This window comes from Taudactylus pleione, unplaced genomic scaffold (genome assembly GCF_031769625.1).
Source record: "Taudactylus pleione unplaced genomic scaffold, aTauple2 ptg000034l, whole genome shotgun sequence".
NCBI lineage: Eukaryota > Metazoa > Chordata > Amphibia > Anura > Myobatrachidae > Taudactylus > Taudactylus pleione.
Genome location: NW_028284436.1, coordinates 2,495,320 through 2,516,437, shown reverse-complemented (window position 1 = coordinate 2,516,437; position 21,118 = coordinate 2,495,320). Strand labels below are relative to the sequence as shown.

The 21,118-nt window shown below is 46.0% G+C and overlaps 1 protein-coding gene across 1 annotated transcript in view; it reads left to right on the top strand.

The window, feature by feature from the left end:
* The window catches only part of ADAM12 (ADAM metallopeptidase domain 12), a 736,937-nt gene that overhangs the window by 586,275 nt on the left and 129,544 nt on the right, over positions 1 to 21,118 (top strand). Inside the window, exon 13 of the mRNA XM_088452195.1 lies at positions 20,100 to 20,189. Coding sequence (XP_088308321.1) covers positions 20,100 to 20,189 — 90 coding nt within the window. The remainder of the gene's footprint in view (positions 1 to 20,099; positions 20,190 to 21,118) is intronic.

The following is a 21,118-nucleotide window of genomic DNA, read 5'->3' as shown; positions in this document are numbered from 1 at the left end:
GAATATATAGCCTGTGCCCTATGCTCATTACATTATAGTGCTTCTGTGGTGTCTGCTTCACCTGCCCTTCCAGTGAGTTACGAGCAATCATTTTTCTCTAAAGGTAAATGTTGAAAATGTATTTCATTTAGCAAACACGCACTAAACAGCCATCATTCACATGCACAGGATCGTCTCTCTGTTCTAAAACACACCAGTGTTTCGGGAAATTACTCCTACAGCCAATTGGGTACATTATTTCTGATTGCAAAAAGATGTTCTGGTTTCAGCAGAGTGTGAACTACAGAGCAAAGGAACAGGGGGAATAAATGCAAGGAGAAAGCTTTTCTGCTAAATGTGACTAACGTTTATTTTTTCTGCACCAGCTTTCTGTCTGGAAAGGGTGATTTACTATGACAAAGCAGGATATCTTTATGTTGCATGGATGCCTAACAGTGTGAGCCCAACGTTATGAAACATACTGCAGAGACATACATCTCACCCTGTGTAGCGCAGTCTGGGCTGCCACTTACACTGATTACATCTGAGATTGTTGCTTTTTTTTTTTCCTATGCACTTAGGTTTTTTTCGTAAGAAAGCAAACAACACAGAGGCAAATTGCATCTTAAACGTAGCAAAAATAAAAGCAGCCACAAAAAAAACAAAAAACAAAGGCGAAATAAATGGGGACAGCACAGAAATCGCTGGCGAATGCGGCGGCGTTATTCCTGCCGCTGTTATTTCTGCTTTCATCCCCCTCCGTGGAATGACAGTCATCAGAGAGCCCATTTGACTCTCTCATAGTTATCTGTATTTAATCAGCAGTGGAAAAATGTACTTTATGTACCCTTAGGAATTGTGAAGGTCTCAGCATGGCTGCTGCAATAATGAATCAAATGTGTCATTTAACTGACTGATTATATAGCACTGCTGTGTAGGTCTGATGCACTCGGTGCGTCCTGTATGGGCGGAACGGCTTTAGTGACAGGTTTGTAAAATCCACCCGTGTTAATTACATCTCAGTAATTGGGAGACCTGATAAGCAGCTATGTTCCATCTATTCAACATGAGTATTGAATCCTGGGACAGGCTTGGAGATTAAAGAGCAATTGAAGCCACTATTTGGCATTACCGTGTATCAAAAGCTGTGTATTCAATGTTGAGAGAGCAGCCAGAGCCATAACTAGACTATTTGGTGACCTGTGCCAGAAAGAACATTGGCACCCCCCCCCCCCTATTTTTAAAATAGGGACATAATGCACCCAAAAAAGGGCCATGGCCTTATGGAGAAGGGCCAGGAAGAGATAGGGGAGGCCAGAAGATGCTGGGGATGAAATAAGAGGAAGCTACAAGCAGTGCTGCCATCAGAAATTGTGGAGCCTGGGACTGCCAGAACAGGCAAGGCCCACCTTCCCGTGTTTGTGCAACTCCAACTACGCAGTCTAGCCAGGGCCAGATTAACAATGGGGTGGATGGAGCTGCAGCTCCAGGCCTCCACATAAAAATAGGCCCATCTTCACGACAGTATGACGATGACCAGATGCCTAGTAGTAATAATATTGTATTTAGTTTTCTCTCAAATTATACAATTTTTAAAATTTGAATGTATCTATAGAGACTGTGGGGCTGATAGTGTAGGGGATGTACTGTACATGGTCATTTGTCTTTAGCCACATCCACACAGCACTGGTCACAGCTCTTCCCCTTCTCAGTATAGGCCATTGAACATTTTCAGCTTCAGGCCCATGTGGCCCTTAATCCGGCCCCTAGTCTAGCCAGTTCCAGCGAGCCCCCTTCTGTGTCTCCCCAGCCAGCACCCCTTCTGTGTCTCCCCAGCCAGCACCCCTTCTGTGTCTCCCCAGCCAGCACCCCTTCTGTGTCTCCCCAGCCAGCACCCCTTCTGTTTCTCCCCAGCCAGCACCCCTTCTGTGTCTCCCCAGCCAGCACCCCTTCTGTGTCTCCCCAGCCAGCACCCCTTCTGTGTTTCCCCACCCTGTAACCCTTCTGTGTTTCCCCACCCTGTAACCCTTCTGGTTATCCAGCCTGCACCCTTCTGGCGTGTCTCTAGTCCAGCCCCCGCTTCTGTCTCTCCATTCCCACACTCGCCTTGTTTTGTTGCTCCTAGACCTACTCCCCATGCGACGCTGCTCCTCTCTTTTTAGGGGCACGGTTTACAGTGGGAATGTGGAAGGGTGGCGAAGTGGGCAGCAGTGAGATTGCAGGGGCAAATGCAGGATTTGTGATGGGGTTTTTAAGACAGACGGACGGAATTGGAGAAACGGCGTCACTCATGGGTACTTTCATTTAAGACTTCAAATGACTACTGTGTCTGTGTCCACCGTGTCAGTCCATCCGGACTTTTATCAATAACATTCTTGCTAAGAGTCCACATGGGCTCAGACACTGTTTGTCGTTTGAAGTCTTACATGAAAGTACCCATGAGTGACGCCGCTTCTAAAATTCTCTCTCATATATATATATGTCCAATTGAGTCCACACTCGCATCATCCACAGTTCAGTGCTGGGGTAGCGACCTATGTTCATGAGCTCCAGTACATATCCAAAATGAAGGTGCACTCACCAGTCTTATCATTGAATTCATTGAATCAGCAGGAGTAGTTTATTCAGAAAACATCAGCCCGTAGTATCAACGTTTCGGTCCCCGTTGGGACTTTTGTCAAGATCTTGACAAAAGTCCCAACGGGGACCGAAACGTTGATACATACTTGCCTACCCTTCCGATTTGGTCGGGAGCCTCCCGAAAATCTGGTGCCGCTCCCGACCTCCTGGGAAGGCAGGCAATTCTCCCGGCTGCCGCGCAACCTTCCTATCCCCCCCGCATTGACCCCTGCAACCCCCGCAGCGGGGGGGCCAGTGACGCGATTCGCGTCATTTTGGCCCCGCCCCCTGCTACACAATGCCTATTTTATTGGCATTGCATGACGGGGGCAGGGCCAAATTGACGTGATCGCGTGACCCCGCCCCCACCACGCCTTCAAGTGATGTCACCCGCCCGGCAACTCCCCCTTGTACCGGCCACGCCCCCCCTGTCCTGCCGATCTGGCTGCTCCCTCCCGGAAGGAGCAGCCAGAAAGTCTGCAGGTATGCGTAGATACTACGGGCTGATGTTTTCTGAATAAACTACTCCTGCTGATTCAATGAATTCAATGATAAGACTGGTGAGTGCACCTTCATTTTGGGGACAGACACACCAACCATGTGCCACAGTTATAAAGGTGATGCAGGTGCCTTACCTGCAGCTGTCCGGATGAAGGAGGACTGGAGTGCAGTGATTGACCGGAATCACCACCGCACAGGAAACTGCCTGGGAGGATAACAAGAAACCTCTTGGGAGGAGCTGTGTGTCACCGCATCAGCTCCCCCCATTCTGCAATCTCCGTGGCTTTGAGGAGCTGCCGCGCATCTCGGGAGCTTCCACTACTGAAAGGCTCTGTTTTGAACTCCAGTGAGACGGAGACAAGAATCTCTGTCTCACAAAAAAAACAACAACACAGCAGCGGTGATGGATTGGCGGCCAGGGGGGTTTCTAGGTACTGAAACCACTTGCGTTCGATACTGAAACCCCTTGCGTTCGATACTGGGATTGTGGGCGGGCTACCCTCTGTGACTGCTGCGACCGGGCCCGGGACTCCAGTGCCGGCAGTCCCCCCCCTGATGGCGGCCCTGGCTACAAGTGAGAATGATAATAAACATAAAATTGACAGGCCCAAACAGCACCCCCTGCCCTGCAGTGCCCTGTGCCATGGCACTGGTCACACCACCCTAGTTACGGCCCTGAGAGCAGCACTCTGCAGTGTCTTTATGCACGCCCCTGTAACGGCGTTCCAACGCACTGACACACCAGTGTTTTGCCGACCCCCCCCATCACCACCCTCAAATGCTCACTTCCTGTCACTCACTTTGCGGTGGGTCTGCATGGTCACTGCAGTGTGATCACAGCGGAGCCTAAGCGCACTGCGATGCATACGCAGTACACAACAATTGGCCGATTGCGTGCGTAATTGCAGTTGCGATTGGTAATGAATCAGGCCCTGAGTCTGCAGGGAGGTGCGACCTCTGACCTGATGTGCTACTGCACATGTGCAGACTGCAGCCATTTTCTTTACTTTGCCATCAGTGGACATCTTCTTTACTACTTTACCATGCCATCGAATTTTCCATTGGTGGTTAACTATTGATGGTATGAGACAATCGACAATGGAGCCATCGATGGTTTCACCCAACGATTGTCATCCCTGCTATATTACTTACTGGGCAGTGGGCCAATCAGAGGTTGAGGTGGTGCTTCGGGGTTCACGTCGGATGGGCGGAGCTAGACTCAGTGTCCCATCGCCAAGTAGAAAGGAAAAAATCATTGGGGGGCTCTGTATGGCGGGGGACCATTGGATATCTGTCATCGATGGCAAAACCATCTGCCATTGGTGGTGAACCATCAATGGTTGTTAACCATCAATGTTCAATGACCATCCCTGGGGTAGAGTGATACAGTTCTGTGTAAACACACAGTAATTAGCTCCATAGGTGAGACACCTAATATCTGCACTTACCACTGTTTGATACCACTGCTGCATTAACTCTAGTTACTGCTGTTAACCCCTGCATTACCACTGTTCCTCAGGGTTGGACTGGCCCACAGGGGTACAGGGTAAATCCCCATTGGGCCCCACTGCCTGAGGGCCCCACCCCCTCCTATAGGGGTCAGGTTCCAGACTATGCACTGAATTGTGCATTGTTACTCTATTAGAGGATCAGTTACCTGATGGAGCAAGACCACTGATAAACATCATGTCTTGATTTGTGTCTATAGAAACCACACCAAGATTTGCCTAATGATTAGTCAAGCAACTGTGATGACTGGTCACACCCCCTTTGGTGGCTGACCACACCCATTAAGCATGGGCCCCTATCACTGCATTCCCCTGGTGGAGCCTTTATGCCCCAGTCAGCACTGGTGTTCCTGCATACCCTGTACCTGCTGCAGTGGCGTCATGAGGGGGGTGCGGGCCGCACCCGCAGTGACAGGAGCCGGGTGCTGCAGGGTGACATTCTCCTGCAGCACCCGGCTCCTGTTATACAAGAGGAGCCAACAGTGCTGACAGCCCAGTCTCCGGGGGTAGCCCAGCATCTCTAGCGTACAGGCTGCAGCAGCTGCTGAGGGGTACAAGTGTACAACTGTGTGGCCACCGGTGTCCCCTGTGTGGCTGCTGGCACCCCCGCTACATCATATTCTATTATATAGCATTTTTTAAGAGGGGACGTGGCCATGCCTCCTCCGGATTGACCAAGACCCCTTGGGATGTTGTGTATCACGAGCTAAATTCACATTTACTATCACTTAAAAGTCGATATAAACAATTAAAATCGACGCTTAGTAAATTTACCCTTGTGCGTCTTCTTCCGTTTTGCGACTCTGGGCCAGATTCAGACCCGTTCGCTAGTAAGCGATCACTCGGAGCGAGTGATGTTTTGCAAAGTGCGCATACGTATGCATCGCAGTGCGCATGCGCGAACTAGTGCGAACGATCGGAAATCAATTGCTTGGCCAGCAGAGACAGCCCAGCTGAATGAGTAACAGGTCAATCCGTTTGTGGGTGGTAACAGGTGCAGGCCACTGGAAACGGGGGAGTGGAGGTGCGAACGCAGGCGTGCCTGAGCATCTTAGCGCCGTTTCAGAGGCGTGCATAATTAACAGGCAGCGTCATAGGGCCTGATTCAGAGCCGCTCGTAAGCGGCCGCTCGTTCGTTCCGAGCAATGTTTGCACAACTGCGCATGCGTACGGATTGTAATACGCATGCGCGAACCAGTGAGTGTGGCCGAAAATCGTTTGTTCGCTAAATAGCGAATGCCTGCTATTTTGAGTGACAGGAGGAGGCGTATGTGGGTGGTAACAGGGGAAGGTGCCTGAAAACGGGGAGTGGAGATCCGAACGCAGACGTGCTTAAAGGTCAAAACGGGCGTTTTATGGGTGTGCATAATTAATACAGCAGCGTCATTGACCACTTCACTGGGTTATTTTATCGCCAGAACTGCTCGCAAAATTGCGGTAGGAAAAACCAACCACAAGAATAGCGAGCAGTCCATACGCTGGTCGATTAATCTAATAAATAGCGGACATGACGTAGGATGCGAGCGTCCAGGGGGCGTAGTTTTCCAAAAAACGACCGCATGTTTGGTTCGCTCGTTCAGACCTAGAGGCGAGAACAGACCGCAAAGAGCAAACGGTTCATTTGAATAGCCACCACTTTTTTCTGAACGAGCGAGCGCAAATAGCGTCCGGCTCTGAATGAGGTCCATGGTACACGTCACCTGGTTGAATAATACACTGAAGTGCTCGCAGTGCTTGTGGTAGGGTGCAGTCAACTGTAAGCATTGCGGTCACTTCCGTTGGAACCCAATGTACCAATGGTTGCATACACCTGGAAATGACGTGCGCTAGTGGGCGACTAAAGACAGGCTGGTGGGCATCTGCATACACAAAGTGATCGCACGCCAAGACATAGTGGGTGTGCTTATGCCTTGCCGTGTGATCGCCTGCCATGCCGTCCCTTAGCTGAATTTGCATACGCTGGAAGCGAGCATCCGCATCTAGCGACCGGGTCTGAATCAGGCCCTCTGTGCGATAACAATGGGGGCATATGTGTGGTACAATGTAGACCCATGTGCAGTAGAAAAACGTTGCTCCGCTGCACCCAGGATGGTCAGTGTGTGTGAAACAGGCCATAAATGTTTCCATACTGCGCTCTTTTACTCCTCTGAAGTAAGGGCCAGCTTCAGAGATGTACGACTACGCTAAATCCGCCGCCAAAGGCATACAAAGACGCAGCGTCAGTCCCAGATCAGTCGATAGTTGGCACCTGTAGTCGTGCAGAATGGCCGCAGGAATTGAGAACCTGAGCCATTTTGACTGCATATGGAAGTGCAGTCACAGGCAGACACACCCCGAAAACAGTCGCATTTATTGTATATTAAGGTTTACTAGTCCTAAAGACGTTGGGTATAAAATCCTGGCTGTCAGGATGCCGCTGGTCAGAATACCGACAACCATAGGAAGTCACGGTAAGTATTTTTCTAACCCCTACCCTAACTCCTACCCTAACCCTCCCTCCCCGGTGCCTAACCTTAACCTAACCCAAGTGCCTAAACCTGATCTCCCCCGTCCCGCACCCTAAACCTAACGCCCCCTCCCCGATGCCTAAACCTAACCTTCCCCACCCTAGTGCCTAAACCTGACCTCCCCCGTTCCTCCCTAAACCTAACACCCCCTCTCCTGTGCCTAAACCTAACCTCCCCCCCCTAGTGCCTAAACCTAACCTCCCCCTCCCTGCACCCTAATCCTAACACTACTTCCCCGGTGCCTAAACCTAACATCCCCTCCCCGATGCCTAAACCTAACCTTCCCTTCCCTAGTGCCTAAACCTAACCTCTCCCTCGCCGCACCCTAATCCTAACACTCCCTCCCCGTTGCCTAACCCTAACCCCACTAGCTAACGCTAACCTCCCCCTAACACCCCGATACTTACCTTCGGGATGCCGGCGGTCAGGATACTTGTCCCGGGATCCCGACATGTCGAGATTTCGGCGCCGGTATTCAGACCGTTGGCATTCCGCACTCCGGGATGCCGACTACATCCCCTTTAAAGGCTTCACAGATGAAAATACTAAGATCTAAGGAAGATACTTAATTAGTTCTGTCAAAACCTCTGACATTATACACAGTGTTATGCAATTATTATGTTCTTCACAGTCTGTTTCTGGGCTGCAAGTAAACATTTCCCATTCCGAGCTATTAAATATTAATACAGCTGCTGATATTTCCAGTTCTGTTGTGAAATTAAATCATTTCCAGACATCTTATATTACGTTTCAAATCAAGAAGTATTTTCTAAAACAAAATGTAATTGGCTGATTATATATGAATGTACGACACACATACCTTTATTGATTTGGATATTAATTGCACATTGACAGTTTTCTTATCATTAGATTTTTAAATATTTAAGTTCAAAGCCTGTTGGAACGCAAATTCATTGGTAAAGTTGTACTAAATTGTCCATGACGAACTGAACATTTTACGTTGCCGTAGAAGCGCCTCTTGTTGCTGCTAATTTATGATTATAAAAATGCTCTTTCGGACATTATTATTGTTATTATAATGATTATTATCCTTTATTATATTTATATGGCACAACAAGCACCTTACAAAGTACAGAAACAGTATGAACAAAACAAGAGAAAAGTGACTTACAGTACAGAACATTGCAGGACATGGACAAGGTCTATAAACATTGCTGCATTAGCAGTCAAATTACACGAATAAGCAGCAGGGCCCAAGAGTTTGGTGCCACTGTAGGCAGTGGGAGGAGATGATGGTGTAAGTGAGGGAAGGAATAGCACATAGCGGCAGACAGATGGGGTGTTATAGTGTGTAAGAAACGTGGAGCAGTGGGTTAGGATGAGAGCTGGAAGGATTGGATAAAGAAGTGAGTCTTGAGTCCCCATTTGAAGCTTTGCAGAGAGGTGGAGAGTATGATAGGGGAAGGGAGAGAGTTCCAGTGGTAGAGAGCAGCACAGGCAATATCTTGGAGGCGGGAGTGAGAGGAGTAATCAGTTAGGAGGAGAGGCGGCGTTAATGGGTGGAGCGAAGTGATTGAGAGGGAGTGTGAAGGGACATAAGGTCAGAGATGGAAATGGGAGAGGATTGGGTGAGGGCTTTGTAAGTGAGTGTAAGAACTGTGAATTGGGTTCTGAAGGGGAAGGGGAGCCAGTGTAGGGCTTGTAGGAGAGGGGAGACAGATATAGTACATTTGGAGAGGAAGATGAGCCAGGCAGCAGCATTGAGGACAGATTGTAGTGGAGAGAGGTGGGAATCAGGGAGGCCAGATAGGAGGAGTAACAGTAGTCCAGATGACCCAGTGAGTGGATGACGGTCTCAGTTGCTTCTAGGGTGAGAAAAGGTCTGATAATAGAGATATTGGAAACGGCAGGACTGCAAAAGGTACTAAATGTGTAGTTTGAAGGAAAAGGTGTCAACAATAACTCCAAGAAAGTGCACTAGAATAGATGGTGGTACAGTCAATACTGAGGGAGGGAGGGGCGGTTATGCAGGAGGGTGAGAAGAAAATTATTAGCTAAGTCTTAGACATGTTAAGTTTAAGAAAACTAGGAGGAAAGGAGGACATCTAGGAGCAAATCTCATAGAGACAGCTGGAGGTACGAGGGAGAAGATAGATGCAAAGGTCAGGGAGCAGAGGTAAATATGAGTGTCATCAGTGTAGTAATAATATTGGAGGCCAAATAAGCTGATGAGCTCAACTAAAGAGGTTTGTAAAGAGAGAGTAGAAGAGGTACAAAGACCAGAACCTTGGGGGAGACCTACTGGTAGTGGAAGTGGGGAACAAGTGGAGTCATGAGAGGAGGCAGAGAAAGAATGATCAGTGAGGTACTGTAGGAGGGCAGCCAGGAGAGGGCAGTATCGCGCAGACCAAGGGAGTGAAGGATTTGCAGGAGGAGAGGGTGGTACACAGTGTCAAAAGCAGCAGAAAGGTCAAGGAGAATGAGCAGAGAGTAATTGCCCATGGATTTGGCAGCAAAGGGGTAGGCACAGTTGCTGCCCAAGCTGTAACATTTTGCAGCAAGTGGAGTGCCTAGAGAGACACCTGTCTACCTAGAAAGGCAAAGAACCTGTCCATATATGACTCCTGACACCATTCTCCCTGCTCCCCAACTAGGGAGACCAATTCCGGGATCGGGATTGACGTGATCCCGGAATTTTGGCCTAAAATCAGCGGGATTAGCTTTTTTATTTTTAATGCCGGGCAGTGCTGAGCACTTGCAGCAGACGGCTCAGAAGCAGCCTGGCTGTTCGTAGCTCGATGTGGCGTCAGAGGTCACGATGCGCTGCCCGATGCCAGCCGCACCAAGCTTAAGCATAAACAGAGGATTGTCTGCTGCTTGGTGGGTGGCCGTGGGTATCATCACAGAGGGAGTCAGTCCAGGCAGCCATGGAGAGAGGAGCACACAAGCGGAGGCCAGTACTCAGGGCGATTTGGAAGGGGTCGAGAGAGATATAAGGATTGGGGGGGGGGGGAGAGATAAGGACTGAGGGATGGGAGAAGGATGGAGTGGAGCTACTGAGTCCTGCTGCTGCCTGCCAGTGCCAACTCAATCCCGGGATCCTGGGACTGAGCGTTTTTCAATCCCGAATTCCGGGATTGAAAACACGGTCTGGGATTGGTCTCCCTAACCCCAACGCAGTTCTGTGAAATCATAAATGTGCAGATTTGTAGGTTGGAGTTTGCACAGGACAGATCTACCAAGGGATAATCAAAAACTTATACCACCTAAATATATTGTGATAATATTAGTGTGGTAGAGAATAATACGGAGGACCAACTAATACATTTTATGTAACCAGGCTCTGGTGAGTATTTTAAAGAGTTGACGGTGCTCCCCAGAGTCAGAAAAAGCTAATACGCAAGTATGGAAAGAAAAGACGACTCTTTTTTGGGGGGACTCAGTATATCAGAAAAATGATTGTGTTGAAGAATAATGTTAGGTTAAAATATAACTTTTAATAGATATAGGACTAAAATCTAGTTAATGCACACAAAACAAAAGACTAATACATATATACACATAATCAGTAGTTGCCAAAAAGGGAAACTACTTAAATTCTGTTATATATAGAAACCTAGGGTAATGTTCTAACAAGGTATACTAAGAGAGCAGTATTATCCTTTGTAAAGGATCAATAAATCCAAACTGGTAAGGATACAATATTTTTCCTAAATATCACAAACTGATAAATCCGTAGGTTAATGGTTATTATGTAGAAAAGTATAGTATTTTAAACATCAGAGAACCCTCCTGAACATTCAGCAATTGATCAATGAAAGCAACGGAATAGCTCTAAAGTTCACAAAGCTTATTGTATTAGACATACATATAAACATAAAGACACATAAATAGAGTGCCATCCACCTATGGCTTATATCCAGGGGGTGCCCTTACGCCCTGCTACAATTGCGCCGTAGGGGTTTTCAGAACCTTTCGCCCATGCACAGTAGCAAATACTTGCTCACCCTCACAAAGATTGGCATTGTGTCCACATCTCAATCAGGCCCACCATGCCAATATGACCAATATAGAAACATACTTGTCTACCCTCCCGGGACTGTCTGGAGCCTCCCGAAAATCAGGTGCTGCTCCTGGCACCCCCATCATCCACTGGCCCCCCGTGACCGCTCGTGAAAGTGGCCGTGTTGGGGGGCAATGACGCGATTTGCGCTGAACCGCGTCATCGTAGCCCCGCTCCCTGCTTTGTAATGCTAGTAATATCGTCATTATAAAGCGTGGGTCGGGCCTGTGATGATGCGGACACGCCCCCGCTCCGCCCACTTCAGCCGCCTCCTCCCTCCCTGCTGCACCGACCTGGCAACCCCCTCCCAGGAAGGGGCTGCCAGAAAGTCGGCATGTGTGTATAGAAATCAGTCTTGTGGTTAGGCTACCCCTGAGAATTGCTGCATTAAAGCTCCTTGTGTACAAGATCTGTTATGTGGCCTATGCAGAGCTGTGCACAAGTCCATTTTGCGAACGGATCTTGCATTTCTTTAGAGTTCTGTTGCCAAGTACACGCTTCTGTGGGCGATATGAGTCCTACACATGTGAGTCACTACTTGTGGCTGAATGGGCATAACTGGGTGGTAACGTGGCGAGTTTAGTGGCGAGTAGGCTAAGTTTAGCTATGCCGTTTTTAAGGTGCATATATGGAATTGCCGGCTCTGCGGTGTTGTGTGTACCCAGAGATCTGTCTGATTTCAGACAGATTTCTTGCGACAAAGATAGTTCTGGTCAATTGCACGGTGATCTTCATAAGCAAACAGATAGGGGCGGTGCGGTTGCGTGTGCATAGATGCGTACAGCTCGGCGTATGGAGGAATATACGCATTTAGTTCTGTGCACGCAATGTGGGTAGAATTGCGGCTGACTTGCGGGCGTCTCTGCAACAGCCACTGCGTATTAATAACAATTATTGGTTACGGTATTCTATAAATGCACTGAAGAAGAAATCCTACTTTATATTAGCAAAAGTATAACACAGAACTTAAAAATGTACAACCCTGGTGATTTATGGAATGCAGATCTCGGCTGTTATTTAGGACAAATGTTTCATTTTAGAATTTAATTTGGTATTTGCCCAAATCTTTTATGCATGATTCATTACAGTACGTGTCAAAGCTGATAAAGTTTGAATGGGAGGCTTTCCTATCACGCATACAGATAATAAATAGCATCTTTACTGGCAAAGTCACATATTCTGTCATTTACAGAGTTACAGAGACTGAGGTCAGAATGTACTGGCCCTTTAACGACATCCCCATCCATTACCTCCCTATCCCAAGGGTGTCTTCTTTTACTATTGCCACTTTTCTAAGCTAGAACAAGTACAGTACGTCTAGCAACGTTCACAGATAAAGGAGACGAACATTTCTATGTGTTTTTAATTTATATTTTCATAACTGTGTTACTAACTATGAATTTTTTTTTACTTAAGCAGCGCACACACTAGACAATATGCTCCCTGAGCGATATCGTCTAGTGTGTCCCTGGCAGGGTGTGCTCAATGTCGTTCATGACATTGAGCACACCCGCTGAACGATATGGCTCTCTCCCCCATTCCCCAACATGCAGCAACCTGACGATATCGTCAGGTTGGCCTGCATGTTTACCCGATGAACGATAATGACGAACGACACGCGGGAACACGCATCGTCGGTATCGTTCATCATTTTGGTGTTAAAAATGGACGATAAAGTGGACGATATCATTATCTTTCAGTCGTCCACTTTAATCGCCCAGTGGGTACGCACCTTTAGAGTGGACTAAATATTTTACATTTGTAAATAAACTGATGATGTTTTTTTATTATTTAAACAACAACCTCCACCCTTGTTGGATTTCGGAGGGATATAGGGCCTGATTCTGATCCGCTCGCGAGCGCTGAGTGCTCGCAAGCGGGTCAATGGTGCCCAAGTGCGCATGCGCACGACGGAGGCGGCTCCGTTGTGCACATGCGCTAGACCCGAATAACGACGGCCAAGCCGTCGTTAAGGGTCTCGCACCAAAGGGGGCGTGCTGTCGATGGTTATTGACAGCGTGCCCCCTTTGGTGGGCGTGCCGGGGGCGTGGCTGCACAGACGGAGGCGTTCCCATGGAGGCGGACGGAGGCGTTCCCACATCACTAGTGAGGTCAGTGGGAGTGTTTTTGGCTCTGATAGAGCCAAAAGCACTCCTGGGCTTGCGGCAGCGAGATCCTACCGCAGGGTCTCGTCGCAAGCCCGATGGTCGCGGTGGTCTTGACCATCGTGACCATCATTTTGGCCGCTCGCTATAGCTGTGGGTGGTCACCCACAGCTATGCGAGCGGCCAGGAGGCCGCTCCAGAAAGGAACAGGGACGGCCCTGATTCAGAGTGAGCGCTCTGTCTGAGCGTCCGGCTCTGAATCAGGGCCATCGTTTCATACAGAGGTGTGTTATGACCACCTGTGGGGTTGTTACTGGTAGCTAGTGAACAATACAGATCCCTTCTTGTCACAGGTCATATACGATATACAATTTATATATATATATATATATATATATATATATATACACACAAAAAACTCCCGGCACTCAATGAATCATGGTCCACATATCTTGCTAAGGTGCCTTCCCCAAGTGAAAATACACTCCATATAGTTACCCCAAACGGGCGGCACTCAGTAGACTTTCCAATGGATCTTTTTCAAAGCATTTATTCAAGGTTCAACGTTTTGGGGTTGCCCCCTTTGTCAAGAACAGCAGATATACAATACTCAATACACAATACAAACATATGTAGATAGACACATTTAAGATTACAACCACCCTCACCTGGAGAACGCCAGCCGACCCACCTCCAGAGACGCACACTCCTACTCCACGTCACGGCTCTCCGGACGTCATCATGCCGCGCCTCCATGTGAGTGTGCACACGTTGCCGGGCAACAAACCCAGCAACCCATCACCGCACAGTTAAAAGCAATAATAGTAAGTGCAAATTGAGCACAGTATGGGCAATGATGCAATCAAAACATGCACAAATATAGTAAGTTTGCCTAAGTTACAAAGACATATAACCTTTACTTAGAGTGAACAAAAATATTAGAATATATACAATTATATCTTATAACGTGCAAACTTGACTAAACATCAGTCCGACTGGTCCCCAATTAAAAATACCTATCGTCAAGTTCAAAGGACATGACCATAACCATAAATACATACGATAAACCAAGTGATAGTTTATGCAGAGTAAATCAATTTAACAACCTGGTTATTGTAATCAACCACAATGATAGGGCAGAATGCATAATGTACCTAATCATCAATAAAGTATAAAATATGACTCCTATACCCTAAAATATATTTAAAGAAAACATTGGAGCCCCAATGTTTCATTTAACCCCCTCGGAGCAATCGTATTCAAATCATGAGTCCATTTACTTTCTTTTTGCATCAAAATTCTATTTCTATTACCTCCCCTGATAAGAGGGGGAACATGGGGATGACTCTTAACGAAGCTACCCCATGTTGCATTTGTGCCAATGTCGGGCAACCGGTTGCTCACTTGCACCACTCGCTATGGCCTGTCGTATGGCACTACGGTGTAACGCCATACATTCCTTAAATTGGCGTTGGGTTTTCCCCACATACGACAGGCCACAGGGGCACGTGATCATGTATATAAAATATGTAGTGGAGCATGTCAATGCAAATTTAATCGCGTAACGTCTGCCCCTGTGATGATGACAAAAAGTGTTGCTGGCTAGTAAAGATCTACACGTCACACATCCTAGACAGCGATGACATCCTGTCTTAATACTCAAAAAATTAGTGGGTTTATTTTGCTTACTCAATCCAGTGATGTCTAATTTGACAACCATGTCTTTAATATTTTTATTTCGCATGAAGCTAGGCAGAAGTTTGGTTTCTTGCAAGCCTGGTAGGTCCCTATCATTGCTAATGATCGGCCACCATTGTTTGGCCTGTTTGACTATCTGTATGCTATTGGTATTAAACCAATTAACCCATGGTATCTGTTTCTTTTTATGTTGGACACCCTGGTTGTCAATGGGAGTTAACAGCTTAGCTCTTGGAATAGATAGTACCTTCTCTTTGATTTTAATTAATTCTTGTATCTGATACCCACGGTTTACAAATTTCACTATCATATCATCCAATGGTTTGAACCTCATCAGAGGTAATCCACCTCACCCTTGAGAATTGGGAGTAGGGCAACCCCTTTCTTAAGGGGTATGGGTGAAAACTATCATCCCTTAAAATGGTATTACGATCCGTATCCTTGGTAAATAAAGATGTCTCAAATGTGTGACCATTATAAATTATGGCCACGTCCAAAAAGTGTATACTCTCATTGCTAAGCGGATACGTGAGTTTAATCACACTGTCAGAAGAATTCTGTTTCTCTAACAGTTTAATTAAATCATTCTCCAAACCCACCCAAAATATTACTAAATCGTCTATAAATCTCAAGTACAAGACGACTTCCTGTCGCAACTGTCTTTGCAGTGTACATAAAACATGAATGATGCCACTGAATACATGAAAGCATTGGCATACGATGGGGCCACAGAGGACCCCATCGCACACCCGGCTATCTGGAGATAATATCTCCCGTCAAAGAAAAAATAATTTCTCGTCAATACCAGCCATAACAATTTAATAAAAAAGTCCACTGGAGGATCCGCATATTTAGGATCTTTCTCAATTAATTGTCTAACAGCCTCCACACCTGCCTCATGAGGGATGCAGATGTAGAGTCTGGTGACATCCGCCGTACACAAGATCCCTAGACAAATGCAAATCTCGTAAGGTCACCAATAGAGCATTTGTGTCCTTTAAATAAGAGGGCAGACATTGAACACAAGGTTTAGAATAGAGTCCAGATATACTGATACAGGATGAAACAGGGACGCCATAGCAGAACTTATTGGCCGTCCAGGGGGGCAGTGGCATTTTTATGTAATTTTGGCAGTGTATAAAACAATGGAGTAATAGGATACTCCACTGTTAAAGCATCTCTTAACTCTACGGGGATTATGCCATCCTGATATGCCTGATTTAAGATATCACCTAATTCCAACTTGTAAACAGCTGTTGGATCATTAGGCAATGACACATATGTAGTGGAATAATTAAGTTGGCGATAGCATTCCTCCCTATACTGACTAAGGTTTTGCACTACCACTGCACCCCCCTTGTCCGCACTGCATATGACAATGTCCTTTCTTTCAGCCAGGGACTGTAAAGACTGATATTCATCCCTATTCAATTTAAACTGCTGATGGAAATTTGATGTAGATTTTAATCCATCTTCTTCAAGTAGTCGAATGAAGATCTTTATGGATGCATTATGCAACACCGGATCAAATCTAGAATGTGGAATAATTTTTCTTAAAGACTCTGGGATGTAATTCCCACTCACTGTGGATGTTGCAGTCTCCCATTTGCCGAAATGATCTCTTAACTGCAGAGTGCGATTTAATTTGTACATGTCTAGTTTCCATTGGTATTTGTCCATTTTAGTGCTAGGGACAAAGGATAACCCCTTTGAAAGCACACTTTGTTCAGATTCAGGGGCCTATTCATCATACATAAACTTTCTCTGGAGGTAATTAGGTTTAGAACTCACATGGAGTTCTACCTAATTACCAGAGGAATTCATCATTCCTCCTCTCCATAAGTATCTATTCCAAAAAGCTGTCATTTTTGCGATGACAGCTTTTCGGGAAATAGATACTTTTCCCTATCTACACCAACTTACCGCAGCTGGAAACAGTGCTGTGCATGCGCCGTTAAATCTGTAAAACCAGCGCATGCACAGCACTGCCTACAGATGCGGTAATTTTGTGTCCCCCCCCTCCGCTCACCTGCCCCCCCCCCCGCTCACCCCCCGCTCACCTCCCCCCGTCCAGCACTTAACTGCCAGCGCAGCAGCCTCCGGCTCCGTCTGCTATGCTGTCACGTGTTCTCCCAGCAGAACACAGTACTGTTTAGAAAAAAAACAAAACTTTTTTTTTTTCTAAATTTATTGTGTTCTGCTAGGAGAACACGTGACAGCATAGCAGATTGAGCCAGAGGAGAGACCAGAGCACCGGAGGAAGACGCCGGGGGACCTGCCCAGCTGGAAGCAGGTAAGTGTTACCTGCTATTCGCCACCTCACAGTGGCGGATAGTAACACCATCAAATTCCGAAAATACATAATTTTTGGAATTTGATGAATACCATAATTTCCAGTGTGGAAATTAATGCAGGGGGACTTAGCAAGGAGATATCAGTGACATCTCCTGTGCTAAGTGTCATCATGAATACTAAAATAATGTTAATTAAGGAAAATGTCCTTAAAAACTTTATTTTAGTGTTGATGAATAGGCCCCTCATTGAGTGGAGTATCGGACAGGTTGAAAACCAGATTCTTGGTTGTAATCTTAAATGTGTCTATGGGGCCTGTTCATCATCACTTAATTGTCACAAAAGCAGGTGAAAAAGCACATTTTCACCTGCAATTGTGACAGTTAAGTATTCGGGCCATTCATTAAGAAGGTGAAGAAGGAGATATCACAGATATCTCCTACTTACCTTCTGTTTGCGGAATGGCCCACTGTCCCCATACAATAGTATCACAGATATCTCCTACTTACCTTCCGTTTGCAGAATGGCCCGCTGTCCCCATACACTAGTATGGGGACAGAATTCATCAAGCTCCGAAAATATTATATTTTCGGAGCTTGACTGCGGGGGCATTCGCCATCTGCAGATGGCGAATACCCCTGCTTGGGATTCGCAAACCCGCACTTCCCTATAGGAAGTAGGTCCGGGTTGTGAAAAGGGATCCTTTTGGATTCCTCCGCCCTTGTCCGGCTCCTTCCACCAGCCGTTGGGGCTCTTGTCCGCATGCGTGACCTGTAGGTCGCGCATGCGCACCGCCGTCACTGCTCCAAGAGGAGCAGTGAAAACATTCACTGGTCCGAAAAGGAGCAGTGAAGCCGCTCGCGGGGGCAGCTGATTTCACATCAGCTGCCACCGCGCCGGAGCAATGCTGAATTGCTCCGGTGGCCACGGCGAATTAGAATGTTAATTATTGGTTTCCGTTCGGACCCCGATAATTAACATCATGAATAGGCCCCTAAATATGTTTGTATTGAGTATTGTATATCTTCTGTTCTTGACAAAGGGGGCAACCCCGAAACGTTGAACCTTGAATAAATGCTTTGAAAAAAATCCATTGGAAAGTCTACTGAGTGCCGGCTGTTTGGGGTAACTATATATATATATATATATATATATATATATATATATATATATATATATATCAATCCAGAGCAATGGGTGGCACTCAGAGGACTCATTCCTGATACAATAACTTAACACACGGTCGTATAAATGCAGCCGTTTCAATCCCCTTTATTGGAGATTTTCCTCAGGGACCCCAGAAAAGGAGATTGAAACATTGGCAATTATTTGACCGGGTGTTAAGTTATTGCATCTGGAATGAACTAATTAACTCAGATGCACTCTTTGCTGTATGGCAACTCCCTGTATGTTACATCAGTAACAAGAATGTTCTCAGTATTTTACATCAGTCACTAGGATGCTCTCTGTATTGTATGGTGATCACTAGGTTGAACTCTGTATTGTATGGCGGTCACTAATGTGCTCTCGGCACGGCATAGAGCAAAAAAAACCTTGCAATTGAAAAACGTGGTGACAAGTCCGCTTTATGGTGGTTCAACTTGGGAATACTGGCCCTGATTCAGAGCCGCTCGTTAGCGGCAGTACGCTCGTTCCGAGCGATGTTCGCACATCTGCGCATGCGTACAGTTTTTAGTACGCATGCGCGAACCAGTCAGTGCGACCGAATATCGTTTGTACGCTATATAGCGAGTGCCTGCTATTTTGAGTGACAGAATGAGGCGTATGTGGGTGGTAACAGGGGAAGGTGCTTGAAAACGGGGGTGTGGAATTCGAATGCAGGCGTGCTTAAAGGTCAAAACGAGCGTTTTAAGGGAGTGCATAATTAATACAGCACCGTCATTGACCACGTCACTTGGTTTTTTTTAACTCAGAACTGCTCGCAAATTAGCGGTTGAAAAAACCAACCACAAGAATAGCGAGCAGTCCATACGCTGTTCGATGTACTCGATTAATCTAATAAATAGCGGACATGACGTATGGTGCGAGCGGCCAGGGGGCGTTTTTATCAAATAAACGAGCGTATGTTTTGCTCGCTTGTTCAGACTTAGAGGTGTGAACAGACCGCAATGTGCAAACGGATCATTTGAATAGCCACCCCTTGTTTTTGAACGAACGACCGCAAATAGCGAACGGCTCTGAATGAGGGCCACTGTATCAACAGTGAAACCATATGATATAGAATGTATGTAGTACAGTAACTTTATACATGTCCAGTCTAGTCTTAATATTGCCTTTGATTCATGCAAGTCTTCCAGTGCCAGCCTCCATCCTCTAACAGTTTACAAAGCGTAACTGAATATGTTGCGCTGTATAAGAAACTGTTAATAAATACATAAACTCCGCTAATGTCTGAGTAAATATATTATATTCTATTATATAAGTTAGTTTCAGGAATAAGGAATAACTATCCTCTGTCGACACTGAAGAAACATTTGCTGCTGAATTTATTTATTCATAGATACATAGCGCAACACATATTACGCTTCACTCCAGAGAATATTTGGTCTTTCGCATCAGTCCCTGCGCCAGGTGAGCTTACAATCTATATTCCTTACTACATGGACACAAACACTCTAGGGTTAATTTTATTGTCAGAAGCCAATTATCCTACCAGTATGTTTTTGGATTGCGAGAGGAAACCCACGCAAACACCGGGAAACCAGATAGAAACTCCACACAGATAGTACCCTGGTTGGAATCAAAGCCGTGACCTCACTGTAGCGAGACAGCATTGTTAATCACTGTGCCACTGTGCTATATATATAAATAAAATGACAGTCGTTTCTCTGATTCTTTTTTGCAGGAATGTACGAATCCATGCTGTAATGCCAGCACATGTCTGCTCATTCCAGGAGCTGTGTGTGGATATGGACTCTGCTGTGAAGACTGCAAGGTGATCCCCAGTATATACATATATATATATATATATATATATACATATATATATATATATATATTTGCCTGTGTGTCTTGATGATGCATACAAATTATATTTATTATTGTGTATTTTCACAGCTCCAACCATATTACGTAGCATTCTGCATTATTCTTGCCTACTTTCCCGATTAGGCCGGGAGCCTCCCGATAAATTGGGTGGCGTTCCCGGCCCCCTGAAAAAGCAGGCAAGCCATCCTGACCCCACCCCCTGCTTCACAATGCTGGTAATCTCGTGCTGGTAATCTCGCTTTCTGCCAAATCCGGCAATTTTATATGTCTGCATTTCACATGTTGACATTCTGAATGTTGATTTAGTATATTATCATCTGGTGTGTTTTTGTTTCATTTCCAAACACATAGAAGTTTAGACCATCAAAAATAAATGTAACATGTAACATGTCTTATTCATTGACTTTAATGCCTTCATAGTGAATATGAAGTATTGTCTATGGTAAGATCTTATCATGTGAAGAGTAAAACGTCACAGATTTGTAAATAGTCCAAGAGTGTGGTAAACGGTTTTTGGAATTGGAAAAAATGACTATACTGAAAAATGTGTGCCAACAAAGCAGCCATTTTGAACTATTGAATTTCATTCTGAAGGGATCAGAATTTATCGTCCAGGTGAAGATATCCAGATGGCTGATGCCAGGGTCTCGGACCTGCGTATTTCAGGGCACTGGGCAAGCCAGGTCCTGTGTCCCCCTCCCCCATCTGTTTCTCCCTGGCACCTCTCCCTATCATACCTATGGTGTCCTCTTGGCCTTGCACCCATAGGTGAAACTAGAGATCTGGTAATGGGTGGTCCCAGGTTTAGCACTGTCAGATATTGTGTTACTGTTTCTTTGAAAAAAATTCTGTCACATATTATTATATATATATATT